The sequence below is a fragment of the Syngnathus leptorhynchus genome, chromosome 15 (genome assembly GCF_054491065.1).
Source record: "Syngnathus leptorhynchus isolate UIUO chromosome 15, UIUO_Slep, whole genome shotgun sequence".
NCBI lineage: Eukaryota > Metazoa > Chordata > Actinopteri > Syngnathiformes > Syngnathidae > Syngnathus > Syngnathus leptorhynchus.
The window spans coordinates 1,283,668-1,297,946 of record NC_141209.1 but is presented as its reverse complement, the minus strand read 5'-3'; the positions used below and the strand labels follow the sequence as shown (position 1 = coordinate 1,297,946).

Here is a 14,279-nt window from a genome sequence, read left to right as displayed (position 1 = left end):
AGGAAAGAAGTTTAGCATGGGCACAAACTTGCTTCAACACTGTGGCTTGAAATGTTGTATAAGCAGACTGCAGGAAAACTCATGTCGAAATGACTTTTGAAAATCCAGGAAAAAGTGATGCACACTCAGCTGAAATCATTTTGGAGAAAAAAACATAAAATCATGGAAGTTTTCCAGTCGTGCTCAAGATGGTGCAAAAGACAGAGTCTTTGTCTTTGCCTGTGATGATGAGATTTTGATGACACGCTCCTCTCCTGCCTGGCTAATGACACTGGGGAGTGGACACTGTGTTTCTTGTTTTGTTACACATGACTGCAGCTTTTGATACAATGGACCATGCTTCAACTGGGCATTTGTGGAGTTGCCCCAGAGTGGTTTTGATCTTTTTCGCCAAGCAGGACTTACTTACTCCACTCTGGTATGGTGTTCCACAAGGTTCAGTTTTGGGGCCTCTATTGTTCTCATTGTATCTGTTGCGCATGGGTTCCATCTTCTTTTTAAAGTGCTCTGTAAGAAAAGCCAAAGTAAGTTGGAGACACTGCCGTAATCGAGGGGGATGTCACTAAAAACTATAACCACAGTACAGTACTTGACATTTGTACTGTAAGATTTTATTTAATGTGCTTAAGCTCGGAAAACAGTGGGCAAAGTGTGTGCATGAATGTATTATCTTGCACAAAACGTTTATAGGAAGACAATTTGAGCACTTTTGCATGTAACTTGAGTTAACTATCCTTCATCCCGAGCTATGTTCCTTTGTTTCAACTCTATTCGTTGTAGTACGCAATCCAGGAAACCACAAACTGCCTTTTTCTTCATTAACAAAGGTTTGAAAAAATATTTCACACATTCAACGTTTCACTTGTGTTTTTACGATTGTACCTTTGGTGGTACTCGGAGAGCTTCCTGAATAATTGTTATGTAAATAACAAAGAGCACATAACAACCAGGCCGTTTCAGCAAATGTTCGCTGAATGAAAGTGTGAAATGTAAACCGCTCTTTGGCTGCAAGTTAGAACCGCATGATCATTACTATGCCAAGCCTTCAACATATGCTTGTGGTAAAACTGTGTCTCTCTGGGCATTCCCGGTATGCAAGACAGGCAGACATTGCATCATCATCATCATCATCCCTGCTATTTCATTTTCCTGAGCCACCTCCCCCCCCTCCCACACACACACACACCCTTTTTTGTTTTTTTTTTAAACAAAGTTAAGTCATTTGTGTGTACATATACACTCAGAGGACAACCGACTTCGAAACTTCTGATATTCTTTGAGAAAACTACACCTCAGTTCTGCTGCATAAAGCTCCTTACTGATATAACAGATTTGAATTATGGGTTCTATTTGTGGTTTTGCTGTCGGGTTGGAGCGGTAGCCCAAAAAATAGATCTGTACTGTACTTTAGTTGTATTCACATTAGACTGGATTGCTTCATCAAAAAGCTTCTCGTGGATTTTCTCCGACAGCGGGTGTGTACAAACACGTGAACCAACATGCATGACAACAACCAGTTCTCTCATAATAATTAACAATGTAAACCGGAAGTTGGTATCACACCTGTGAAGCAACCTGATGCTTAAAAAAAAACTACCCAAAAATGTTTCCCCCCCCCCCCCATCCTCTGAAAAGTAACAGAATTGGGAATTGTTAGAAACTGTAATCAAGTAACTCAGATCAGAATCCATTCATAGTTGTTGAGGTACGTCAACAACCTCTCCTCCTGTTACAAAACGGTAGCGAAAGTATCTTTGCATGCTGCCATCATATGATCAAGGATTGTCTTGCATGTGACACAGAGCTAAGTTCATTTGCTGTAATTGAGAATGTAAGGTTTGTTCTGATTTGGGGGGTTTTAATGGCATCTGAATTTCAAGATTGATGCATTTGCTTTGGGGCCCTGGGGCTGTCAACATGAGCAGTGCAACCATGCCAACTATCAAAGTAGCCAATTTAAGTCCTCTTGAAATCAATGAGGTGGGGACTTCCAGAGTTAACCAACATTGGATAACACACCATTCATTCTTTCGCGTGGTGACAAAAAGTCTAGAAATCAGATCATGTTTATGAAACACTGCTTTATTTTGTTGTGTTATTGTAAACTTCAAATATAAACAAACTCAAAAAGAGGGGGCATAATGAGACATGTCATGCAACCAGTTGTACCAGTACCGGTACACTTAATTATGGATGGGTGGCAGATTTATTACTCTCAGCGATTATTTAAATGTTTTGCATGTGAAGTGTATGTTTCCTGTTTTGTTTAGTACTGACCTATTTTTAACCTCTGTATGTGGACCATGTGAAAAGACAGAGGAACCGCTTCCTACACCTATTGTTTTTTTTTTTGTATTGTATTCTTTTTTCCTTCACGCTAAGGAAACCTGCAATCTGTTATATGGCTTTTGTTGTGATGTTTTGATGTCACCAGAAGCTAAGCAGGCTGATAGGTCCCCTGACTGGGCCGGTTAGGGAGGTTCTCTTCCCGTCTTCGGCGACGGACACTTGAATTTAACTGACTAAAATGTTCACGTCATTGGAGCTGCGAAGAGCCTGAAGCTCACTGGAAACTCAAGTCACTGCTCAGAGGTCAAGGCAAAAACCCCAACAACAATAAATCAGAATCTTCTTTGTGTGACTTATGAGGTCAAAAAGTAATCCAAAACTGAGTTCAGTTCAAGGCTAAAGGTTGTAATAAAACATTAACTTTGGGAGGAAATTCCAACAGATTTACTACAAAACCAAGTTAAAACTTATCCTACAACAATGGGCAGTAGAAAGAACCAGCAGTCTTTTTTTCTTTCAGGCAATGGACCAAATAACTCATTTCGACTACTTGGACATAGAAGACGCATCATCATATTACTCAGACATGGACGCAATTTGTTTCTTTTTTCTCAGCTTTTACGACACTTTTTTACTTCCTTAAACTCTCCAAGTATGTTCACCATTTTGCAACATGAATCTTTCATCTGATAGCGGTCACTGATTTCATTTGATGCCTTTGCCCTTTACCCGAGAATAGACACGAGCATGTGATCCTTCAGCCTGAGGAGCATGTCCTGCAGGGCTTGTGAAGTAACGGTCATTTTTTAAAAAATGTAAGTAGGTATGCCCTACAGAAACAAAACAAAAACACTTTAACAATTGGGCTCCAGGTTAAAAGGATGTCATGGGAACCAGTTCAACTTGTGCCTATTACCATTTTGTGAATATTGCATAAGAACCTGCTCGATAATGTGAGGTAATTTTACGACCTGCAGTGCACGATCCTTGTGCGTGTCACACAAACTGCTTCGAGGCCATGTTTTACTTTGAAAATGACAATATTTCTTTTTTTCACTCAATATTTGTTTAAGCAGCATTGTCCATTTAGATGCAGTGAAACTTGGTCATTTTACTTTATAAATATGTTTTCATTTATTTTCGTTTAATTGCATATTCAGTCTTGGAAAGGACGTCTTATATGACATCATTCTGAATGCCAGTTCAAAATCATGTGGGCAACTAAGGTCAGAAGCCTTTTCCCCACTATTAAAACTTTTTGCAGCCCTCTAGTTTTTTTCATCTGTGTTTTATAATTTGACTTTTTACCAATCAGTCATCTATTATACTCTCAAGTGACTGACCTTAACAGTTCACTCAACATAAAACAGATATGGACAGACTAAACACACAGGAGTCACTTTTCCATGTCTACACACCAAACGCCCCTGAAGTGACAGTAAATACTTGTCGGCGCCTCGATAATCTCCCGATGGGCAAACAAAGTCTTTCCACACATACGTATTTTCGTTGTTGCCCTAGTCAAGGTCACTTTAGGTTCTGCAACCTGAGAGACAGAATTTCAATTTGCACGAGGGGATGCAGCATTTTTTCTCTCCCGAAATGGAAAGGCCAAATTGCCAAAACAAACCACTGCATGACAAACTGCATGACAGCCTAGAGCAGCAGCTGCACCACAGTCAATAAAAACAACAGCTTTCAGTGTGCTACCAAAACACTACAGACATTGTTGACCTACATCTACGTTCATTACAATCCACATATTGTGTGCGTGTGCGTGAGTGTGTGAGGTGACAGGATGGACGGATGGATGGACTCTCTACTTGAGAAAACAGATATCTGCTACGTCCACATGTTTTGTGGTCATGGAGAAAGCGTTTGACCGTGGGAGTGATCTGGGAGTTGCTTTTGGGTACTCCCGTTTCCTCCCACGTTCCAAAGACATGCATAGTAGGCTGATTGACCACCCCAAATTGTCCGTAGGAGTGATTGCGAGTGTGAATGAATGTGTGCGTCCAAGTCATTTTGACACCTCAGCCAGACAAGCGTCTTGGACTAATCAGTGGACGTGAAATGCTTGGTGCTGTAATTACAGCAATTAAGTCTTTAAATCTTCACCTTGTTGCTTGTGAAACATGTGTGCAAACATTTCTCGTGCTATTGATTATTTGATGGAGTTTTAGATCATATGGCATTTGCACAATCAAATAAAACAAGGTACATCCAAAAAATGAAATAAGATGATTTATGCCCAAGCTAATTAATGTTATGTTATGTCACCATCCCGCAATATTGTGTAAGCATTTGTTCTGAGGCACCGCCATATCATTTTTACACGAGTTGCGTCACAAGCACATACTGTAAAGCTGTGTTAATAGGTCGTGGCCATTTCCCATATTCCTGTTAAATCGACTTGACACATATCTGTACCCATCATTCAGTTCAATTGTAAGAAGTACGGTGACTTGTCCCTAACGCCGTGGCTTTGACCTCTCCGTGTGCATAACCAGATACGTTTTCATATGTGTGTGCTATGTCAGAGTTGAAGAAGCGGGACCTTTTTATTTATTTTTTGCTGCGTGTTTAGTCAGGTCACAGTAACCTGGGAGTGTTGTGCATCTGCAGAGATGTTTCAGTATGACCTTTGTGCTACTGTTTGGCCAATGTCCTTTTCTTGCACTTACGTCCGTTTGGGTGTGTTTTGTACATAACAGTCGCATGCTGACGTGAGCATAAACACAGATGGGTAGAGGAGCAGCCCCGCGACAAACACGCTGGTCAACACATGACTCAGCTCGTGTCTTGTTTTATTGTCAGTGTTTAAAAAGTCTCATCTAAACTTACTTGCAGGAAATGGGGAAAACAAGGATCAGAAGTTCACTCTGAGACCAAACCAAGACCTTAAAACCAAAGTTAGCTGCCCTGCTGATACGATTATTGCAGAATTCAAGGACATTTTTTAATTTATAAATGCTAGACAACATCAAGATGAGGAAAAAAAAAAAAAAATGAGAAGCACAAGTTACCTGGGGGCTTAAGATTCAGGAGACGCCGAGGGTCTTTGTCATTTAGTTCATTACACGTTCTATTTACAGGAAGCTAGAAAGGATTGTGTTTGACCTCCGATTTGATTTTTCACACTCCTCTGGCGGATAAAAGCTTTTTTCTTTGGTCTAGCCCACAGCCGTCACGCTCCTCTGTGGATGCACGCCTTTGTAGTATCACACGTGCCACTCTGCCAGCTCAGCCGTGGCCTGAATGCACTCATCAGCTGATGGAAGTGAAAAAACAGGTTGGACAAGAGTGAAGAAAGATATCCACCATTTGGTGCTTAGTATTGCAGGGAATGAAAGTGAGGTGGCAAGTAATGTACACAGATGTTTTGCTGTCTTCTTGGTTCACAGAGGGCCGGCCAATCTGACTAAACAGATTAGTCTGCAAATATGAAAAAGTGGGGAAACTAGTTTCAAGGATCGAGCTAAATGTGCCTAAAATTCTCGAGTGGCTTCCATGGAAGTGTTTTTTTAACGGCTGCGTGTTGGCCTGGAGCTATTTACTGTAACTCAAGGAAGGAATAACCAGCCTGGTAAGCTACTAATTGTCACCTGCAGTGTTCTTTTCATTGAAATTTTCATCAGTGAAACACGAGGCACACTCATTCCTTTTTTTTTGGTTTTCGTTTCGTTTCGTTTTTAACAAGCAGGACTGAAAAAGAAATAGTGCGCTCTATCTCCAAACCCTAAGCTCACATTCAGCGCTTTGGAATGCTTCAAAATACACATTTAAGCATAACGTACCTTGACTGGATTCACAGTTTTTTTTTAAGGCTCGCTTCATCATTTTTTTGGGAACCTTTGGAACCTACGGAGCCAAATCAATAGAACCGTGAAATTTGCTGTCTTTCCTCAAGGGTAGAAAAACTTGGACTTTCCAGTGCAGCATTCAGCATTTACAAAAGCATAAAAGCAAAAAAAAAAAAAACAAGTCCTCAATGGAAGCTTTTAAGACTTCAAATGACCTTGCCGCTCAGGACTGACACGTGAATGCTGAGGACACGATGCCACAAACTTAAAGTACCCGAAGCACGTTGGTCAATATAGTTGCAAACAAGCTTTTATATGAAACCTTTGAGACTTCAAAAGGACGGAGTGTGAATGCTGAGATGATACCACAGACTCATAGTACACAATGGATGGACACATTGCAGCATACATCGAGTCATGAGTCACTTTCGGAAACTTTTCATCTTTTCCTCAAACTTTCCACTTTCCATCACTTTTGCAAAGTTGAAACTTTGCATCAGCAGTCTAGCTTCTGCCAGAAATTGTTGAGGCTCTTTTTAGCATAGCCCTTGCTTTTCTTCTCGCTAATGAGTAGTTTGCATCTCTGCGTGCAGCCACTGTGCTTTTGGCCATGAAATATTATTCTATCAATAGACGGTGAAACCTCCACTTCACCTTGTCATTAACATTCCATATAGTCGAATAATCTACCTAGCGCTGACTTCCTGTGTAACGTTATGAACAGTTTCATGGAAAATGTTCTTTTCATTTTTTTGTAAACTAAAAGTTGGGTCTCAGTAGACAGGGCCTTTCACTCGTGACTGAAATGTGGAAATTAAAAGCACCATTCCCATTACGCATAATGAGTCTTCAGTGAACCATGGCAAAACATGCATGTTTTTTTTTTTTTCTCCTTGTGCAACGGTTGCAACCTGGTCACTCTCACTCCCCATAGCTTCCCATAACCAAGCAGAGGAGGGGAGACACAGAACTATGCCTTTTCTGTCCTCCTCCACTGTTTGGAATTTTGCACACATTATTCTCTCCCTCTTGCACGACTCTATATTTGTGGCCTTTGGCATCTTGTCATTTTCCATTCTGTCGCTCCTTCTGCCCGCCATCTGCCTTTAACATTGCTCTTCCTCGCTGACTCTCGATGAGATAAACAAAACGATGAGAGAGTTTGTACATTGAAAGGCCCACTGTGACCTTTATGAGCTTTATCCAGTAAGGAGAGTGCGGCTCATCTTTTATTTCCCCCATGTGGGAAAAGTACACTTATTCTTTCAATACAGAAAAGTAAGCGCTGTGTTGAATGTGGATTTTAATGCATTTAAACTCAGCCGAGTGAGAAAGTGCTTTTGCAATACAATTCCAAAAGGGGAAAAGCAATAACGATAAAGCTGACGCTCCAGTTTCGGTTCCCTTAGGTGCTGTTGGGTATAATACCACCACTTAGTGGAGAGAGAGCTTATTACAGCAAGGAAAAAGATCTGGATCCAGCCAATTGATGCATGAGGGTCAAAGAGAAGATAAATACAATTCTTCGGTCACATCATGTCCATACGGATAAGTAAGTCCACTTGCTTGGTACTTTACTGAGTTAAAGGCGGCTACTTGACCTCATCTTCCCCTTCCGGCTGTGTGTGGTGGTTGCGGTTCTCGTGTTCCTCCTGCTTGCAACCCCCCCACCGCAGTTTGACATACCTGTTGCACCTTTCCAGGACGTCAATGGAGTGGTTAATGACAAGCGCCAACCAGGCCAGGCCGAAGAATATCCAGGAGGCCATGAGGACGTTGTACCACTCCGGGTACACTTTGTCCGGGTTACTGTCTGCAAAGAGAGAAACATCTCAATATAAAGATGGCGGCAATAAAACCTGATGAGCATTGATTGGGCAGTACCAGCCACAAAGTCTCCAAATCCAATGGTGCTCAGGGTGATGAAGCAGTAGTAGATGGCCTGTGAGTAGGTCCAACCTTCATGAAGCTGGAATAGCAGCATGGGAACAATGAAGAAGAGGACGGCTCCGGACAGGTGGGACACCGAGTGGACGAAGAAGCGCGAACACCTCTAAGAGGGGGGAAAAAAAAAGAAAAAAGGAGGTGAGGCATCAACAAATGGATCATGGAAGAGCTCCTCACCCGTCGGCCAGTTTTGCCCTCAAGGAAGTCGCAGATGCTTTGCTCAAGGACGAGCATGTGCTTGCCCACCCTATTGAGCACCACCACATTGAGGGGGATGCCAAAAAGGGCGAAGAACACACAGAAGATCTGACCACTGGTGGAGCTGGGACTCATGTTTCCGTAACCTGCAAATAATAATCACAATTGAAAACAGTTTCCGTGTTTTGAATCCGACAAACAAACTGACCTATTGTTGTGACCACAGTGGCGGCAAAAACAGCGGAGCTTTTGAATTTCCAAAATCCATCAGCGGTGCTGTTGCTTTTCAAACTCAGGCCCACTTTGGATGCGTCTTGAATAACCTGGTGTTTGAGAACAAGAGCATAAAAAACAAAATGCCTGCAGACACAACATTTTCTTGTAATCAGTGACGTACATAACAGCTATCGTCAATGTGTGAATTCTAATCGGGACGAGCTTCTGATTTACGACTTTAACGATGACGCAATACAACCTCCTCTACTCTTTTGAAAATGGGAAAATTCAACAGTAGCTTAGTGTACTACAAAATATTTCGTTCCGGGGCATTGTAGTTTTTTTGATAACTTTCTAATAACAGCAGCCGACTTTTGACTTGCGCATGAACAATGTAACCACAGTGATGCGTCTTTAAGTGTCTCGAGAAAAAACTCTTCAAATATCTTTTGGGGGGTGAATTTAACCTCATAGGTATTGCTCGACAAGTTTCCCCAAATAAGATGTTGATTCCGCAAATGATAGGAAGTGAATATTAAAGTGTCACTATGAAAGATGTCTTTAACTTGGCAACTTGTCTTAGTCTGACCACTACTGTGAAGGAAAACTGAAAATTGAGAGTAAAACCGTGACATGCAGTTATTCTAGCTGTCATCGTCACCAAAGCAAAATTTCCTTTGGCGAGGATGTGCGGTAAATAAAACGCACGGATGTGGTGCGCATTTGGAAGCGAATGATGGTTCAAATGTGGCCCAAGGGCCCAACTGTGAACAGGACACGGTCAGAGCTTTTGGGCCTAGCGCTTTTTAGTGTCACATGCTGTAAAGAATAAATGAGCAGCAATCGAGAGAAATTGTGATAATGACATGCCCGTTGCAAATGAATATGATGCCACATTAAAATGAAACTCTTTCACAGGCTCACTGGAGCGCATTAAATAAAGCAGCTGTAGAATCAGTGCAAAAAAAAAATGTTTTGCATAGCTACAGCCTCGGAGAACATCTGTTGAAGTATTTTAACAGGAGACATGCAGTCTGAAAGCAAATTGTATAAACAGTCAAAAAAAAAAAAAAAGCAAAGCGGTCAGATGGAAATCAGGTGGTCATGGTCCCCCATTTAAAGCCACGTGGTGATAAACTAGTCTCGCCGAGTAGGGTCCTTCAAGTATTTGCGGGCGTTACTTGCCTTGTCTTCATGATTCCAGCAGTTATCGCATGACTCTCCACAACTTGTCTATTTTCTTTCTTTCTATTTCCTCCACCGTTATATAGAATATTCCCAGAAGTGTGATGCAATGTTCACATGTGCCCCATCAGCCACGTTCCTTACCTGAGCCACCTCCTCAAGACCGCCTCGGTCCAGACACGGGTAAGTCAACAGCAGCCTCTGTTTGTTTCTCAATAAGAGACCGATGTCCTTCTCCCCCAGATCCCCCTCCAACTTCCAAAATACCACCCCTCCAATGAGCACGTAGATGACATAAAGCACCCCCAACAGAAGGATGGAAGGCACTCGGGCCAAATTGAACATTCCCATCTGGGTTCCCTGGGCATGAAACTTCAGATAGCCTGTGGACAACAAGGGATTCGACTTGCTTGCATAAATGTAAAGGCAAATCAAACTCCACCCGTGCTACAATCACATCGGGGTTCTGTCATGCAAATTTGGAGCAAGACGCTGACAAAAGTCAACTGGAAACCACAAAGTGAGCTTAGCGTCCATTTTATAGCCAAACTCTAAAATAAGACAGCTTTTTTTTTTCTTTTTTCTGGGGCCACTTCTGCATGTAATGTGCTCTCAGGCTACCTCACATCCTGATTAATGTGTTTGCTTTAGATAGCCCAAACACGCTCTATTCACTGGAGTTTTCCGTCAGCACACAAACACAGATGTTGACTCATGTTAATGCGTATACACAGTGGATATACAAAGTCGACGCTGTTCAAATGCCAGGCTTTTGGGCCATAAAAAAAGAAGATTCAGATCAATCATTGGAAATTTCAGCCGCACCATTAATGTGACATATATAACCTGTACGAGTCAATTGAGGGGAAATATGTCATCTTTTCCGCTTGCTTGGATGGATCAAACTTGTAAGAATTTATTTTTTCCGAGTCTTTTGAGCTCCTACAATAAACAGTACATACAGAAAGAATGGAACGTAAACACTTTCAGTCTATCAGAATAGTGACACAATTTACATAGCAATTGCAAAGCTCCTTCCACTCCAATGTTTGTAGTGTGTGATGACTCCGTATGGCTTATTGAGGTAGACTTGTGAAACAGTAGCATTTTGCTCGCCCAAGCAAAACTACATGCAATCGATGAAAATGTACAAAACCTATGTCTAAAGGGGACAATGATTTGAGGTGGTGACAGCAGCAATGCATGCTACATAAAAAGTCGGGAATGGAAAATGAATTATTCTCTGGGGATCAAATAAAACGCGTATTTCAAATCCACAACATTACATAGAAATATTCCAACCTAACTCGACCTGACACACGATATCAAATCTTTGAGGCGTCTTCCAGTTTGTTGGATGACGCATTGTCTTCCTCTTCTTGTTTCTTAAAGCTTGGATGAGTCAAGCTGATCACATGTGCCATTATTCTCGATCCCATGCTGAGGATAAGAGCGAGCCAGGCCAAGGCAAAGATGATCCATATGCCCGCCAGGCTACGGTACAGAGAGATGTACTCCTTGCCTGGGTCGGTCCCTGTACGAGTAGACATACTTTCATTGAAGAGTTCCTGGTATTCACTAACTCGAAATCAAATAATGAAAGGCTCAACAAACAATATGTGTTTGTGAGTTTGAGCATTTTATGCTTGCTTATCTTGATGGCACACTGGCTTTTAATAACAACACTAGTGTCTATGTGTGTCATTGGCATGGCAACTGTCAACAGTACAAAATATGTATCATATAATATTCATCATAGTTGTAGTATCAGTCATGTCTGTAGTTGGAGACTCAAACTGGCTATTTTGCGCAGACATCGAGAACCCTGGAGACGACATTACCACGTTTTATTTTTTGCTGTGATTTATAATCCTCCCGATCGTGCCTGATTTAGTTCACACTGGATTTCAAGAACACTGAGGGAGCAACAGGTAAGCTCGATTAAGATTTTACGAGAAGGTCCAGTGAGGTTTGAACGACAACGGATGAGAACGGTAAGTGTGTTTTGCAAAAGCGTAGCCATACCTCCTCATGTTTTAACATTTAATACTTGTTCTGCACTCTCTACTCACCCACGACGTAATCTCCGAAGCCAATGGTGCTGAGGGTAATGAAAGCAAAGTAAAAGCCTTCACCAAATGTCCATCCTTCCACGTAACTGAACAGCAGGGGAGGAATGACCAGGAACAGCAGACTACCAGTGATGAAGAAGGAGCTCACTGCCAACGCCTCAACAGTTTGCTACAGAGGTGCACAGCAAAGCCATACTTGAACGTTCCACCATCAGACATTACACTCAAGGATGTCGTTTTTTTTTTTTTTTCCCCTACCTTGTGTGGAACTACAGATACCATGCCTTTCTCCAGATGGCCCAAGTGAATGGTGAGACACTTTCCCAGCTGTTTGAGGAAGGCCAGGTTGAGCGGGATGCCGCACAGCGCATAAAAAACACAGAACACCTGACCGGACACAGTGCTGGGAGACAGGTTGCCATAACCTGTCAATCAAGGCGAGGAATTGTCATTCAGCTCAGGTCGGAATTCAAAACGAGGATCTCTCACCTATAGTTGTGACCACGGTGCCGGCAAAAAAGAAGGCGCTGCTGAAATCCCAATTACTGGGGTTCGTCGAATTGCCAGAGGGATTCACGCCCCTCTCCCAGGCTTCTAAAATCACCTGGGAATCAATCCATACAGTTTTTTTTTTATTCATCAGAAGAAGTTTCCATGTCAAGACTGATACAAGATGGAGGATTATAATACATTTGTGCGCCTGCACCTTGATCAAATACACCAAAATCGCATTAGACCACCTTGCGCTGCAAAACAGGCCTCCTTTTAGCCAGTCGAAAATTTTGTTTGCTTTTTATAACCAAATTGGGCATGTGACACGGAAACTGTACGTACGGCAGGCGGAAATTACATTGTGTTACCAAATTGTAAGATGAGTTGGGGATGAGGCAATTGCATGCGCCAGAGCGTCCAGACATGCGTAACAAGGCCCAACCCCCAAACACGGTAGCGTAGACCAGCGCTGGGTATCATTCAGATTTCCAAAATCTATTTAGTTCTACAAACAAGTACAAGACAAACACAGTAAAACACTGACAAGATTGATCGATTGTTGATTTATTAGGTCGGCCAGTCAATCCCCTAAGTATTTTATTAGCCTGTACTTCACCCTTTAATGATATTGATGTTTTGCTTTCTTTACCTTTCCAAATGTACTCAACGATTAAAACAGACTGGTGTCTACAAGCTGTTGACAGGCTTACAGCTTTGCTAAGCGGTCTGTTTTTCATCACACGGCAGATTAACAAGACAGTTTGAAAATACAAGCCAAACCTGAACAAACTTCTCCAAAGCCGGTCCATCCAGGCAGGTGTAATTTGCCAAGAAATTCAATTTCTCCAGTTGGAAGTGGTTCCGATTGTTGCTCTCGGCCTCTCGTTCCAGAATCTGGAAAATGATGGCTCCAAACAGCAAGTAGGTGAGGTGGGCCAGAGCCAAAAGTACCGTCCAGCTCACTTTGACACGCACCAGCTGAATCCTCGCCATCGAAAAGTTTCCCCTAAGCCACAATGGACTTAGCGCGGGCTGGTGATCGGCTCGAGACTTAAAAACATGAAAGGCCTTACGTAGACGGCAAAGATCAGCAGCATCTTTGGACATATCCCATGGAGAGTGCTGCCATGATTGTAAACACCAAAACAAAAAGTAGATTCTTAGTACCTGTTCGTTAGTGCGGCTGCATCTCGTGACCAGTGGATTGCCCTCCAAAGCTCCAGCGAGCATCCCTACTCACTGCTCCTCCTCTGATTGGCCAGAAAAGCCCAGTATCTGCTGGGACATGATTTATGTGTCGCTCGGGTGATGACTAAACACCTCTTCTCCATTAGGGCGACATCTGGACACACACAGACAACCGTTTCAACCGTTTCTACTAATAAGGAAGCATCTCGTCTGTAGAACAAAAGTTAATATTTCACCTGACTGCTGCTCGAGTCGCGCGCTGTAAGGACACAGACAAGTCGAGTGGAAACCCAGACATCGTATAAACCCACCACGAATGATTTAACACCCTCGTGGAAATTGTCAAAATAATACAGACTGTTAGCTTGACACGTGTCAAAGGGGAGTCGTGTAATTTGAAATATCATGAAGTTCGAAAGCTTCAGTTTTTGTTGTTGTTGCTAACCAGACGCCTGCATGACCGATCCTAAAACGGTTTTACCAGGTTGAGAAGGCGTTTGTGTTTATGGATGAATGGGGGGGGGAACAAATCAGCTATGAATAAATGTGAGTCTTTAGTTCAAAAAAACACACGTCGTGACTTGAAGATGACTCGGTCTTTCTTGGAGGCAACTCCGACACCCTGATGCAAATTGTGCAGCTGCTTCGTCTGTCAAACAAATCAATGCAAAGGCATACAAACAAAGTGCTCCCACTTGGTTATTCTCTGTTTGGGGGTGAGGGGGCGGTCTTGCCTTGATTTTGATGACCCACCCGCAGATGCTGACAGAGGCTATGAATCAGTCAGGAGCTTTCAGGCAACCGGATGGGATGAATCTGTGGGATGGAGTTTGCATTCATGGAGTCAAGTCAAAGGAGAAACAGCACAACTGGGTCTTGTTCATACCTG

The 14,279-nt window shown here is 42.5% G+C and overlaps 2 protein-coding genes across 2 annotated transcripts; both read right to left on the bottom strand.

Annotated features, from left to right (window-relative positions):
* Window positions 1–7,684: 7,684 nt before the first annotated feature.
* On the bottom strand, window positions 7,685–9,989 carry LOC147044912 (potassium channel subfamily K member 17-like). The gene is made up of 5 exons (XM_085932540.1): window positions 9,783–9,989; window positions 8,446–8,560; window positions 8,217–8,383; window positions 7,977–8,145; window positions 7,685–7,905 (listed from the first exon to the last, which is right to left on the bottom strand). The coding sequence occupies exons 1-5, from the start codon at window positions 9,987–9,989 to the stop codon at window positions 7,685–7,687; spliced, it is 879 nt and encodes a 292-aa protein (XP_085788666.1).
* A 974-nt stretch (window positions 9,990–10,963) lies between these two features.
* On the bottom strand, window positions 10,964–13,309 carry LOC147044911 (potassium channel, subfamily K, member 16-like). The gene is made up of 5 exons (XM_085932494.1): window positions 12,983–13,309; window positions 12,200–12,314; window positions 11,969–12,135; window positions 11,711–11,879; window positions 10,964–11,172 (listed from the first exon to the last, which is right to left on the bottom strand). Exons 1-5 carry the CDS (start codon window positions 13,307–13,309, stop codon window positions 10,964–10,966), a joined length of 987 nt encoding a protein of 328 aa, XP_085788620.1.
* Between the last annotated feature and the right edge of the window lie 970 nt (window positions 13,310–14,279).

Coding starts and splice junctions, on each gene's coding strand:
- LOC147044912 (XM_085932540.1), bottom strand. CDS start 9,989: ATGGGAATGTTCAATTTGGCCCGAGTGCCTTCCATCCTTCTGTTGGGG. Junction 8,561..9,782: donor GTCTTGAGGAGGTGGCTCAG/GTAAGGAACGTG, acceptor CTCAAACACCAG/GTTATTCAAGACGCATCCAA. Junction 7,906..7,976: donor ATTTGGAGACTTTGTGGCTG/GTACTGCCCAAT, acceptor CTCTCTTTGCAG/ACAGTAACCCGGACAAAGTG.
- LOC147044911 (XM_085932494.1), bottom strand. CDS start 13,309: ATGTCCAAAGATGCTGCTGATCTTTGCCGTCTACGTAAGGCCTTTCAT. Junction 11,880..11,968: donor TATCTGTAGTTCCACACAAG/GTAGGGGAAAAA, acceptor GCACCTCTGTAG/CAAACTGTTGAGGCGTTGGC. Junction 11,173..11,710: donor CTTCGGAGATTACGTCGTGG/GTGAGTAGAGAG, acceptor CTACTCGTACAG/GGACCGACCCAGGCAAGGAG.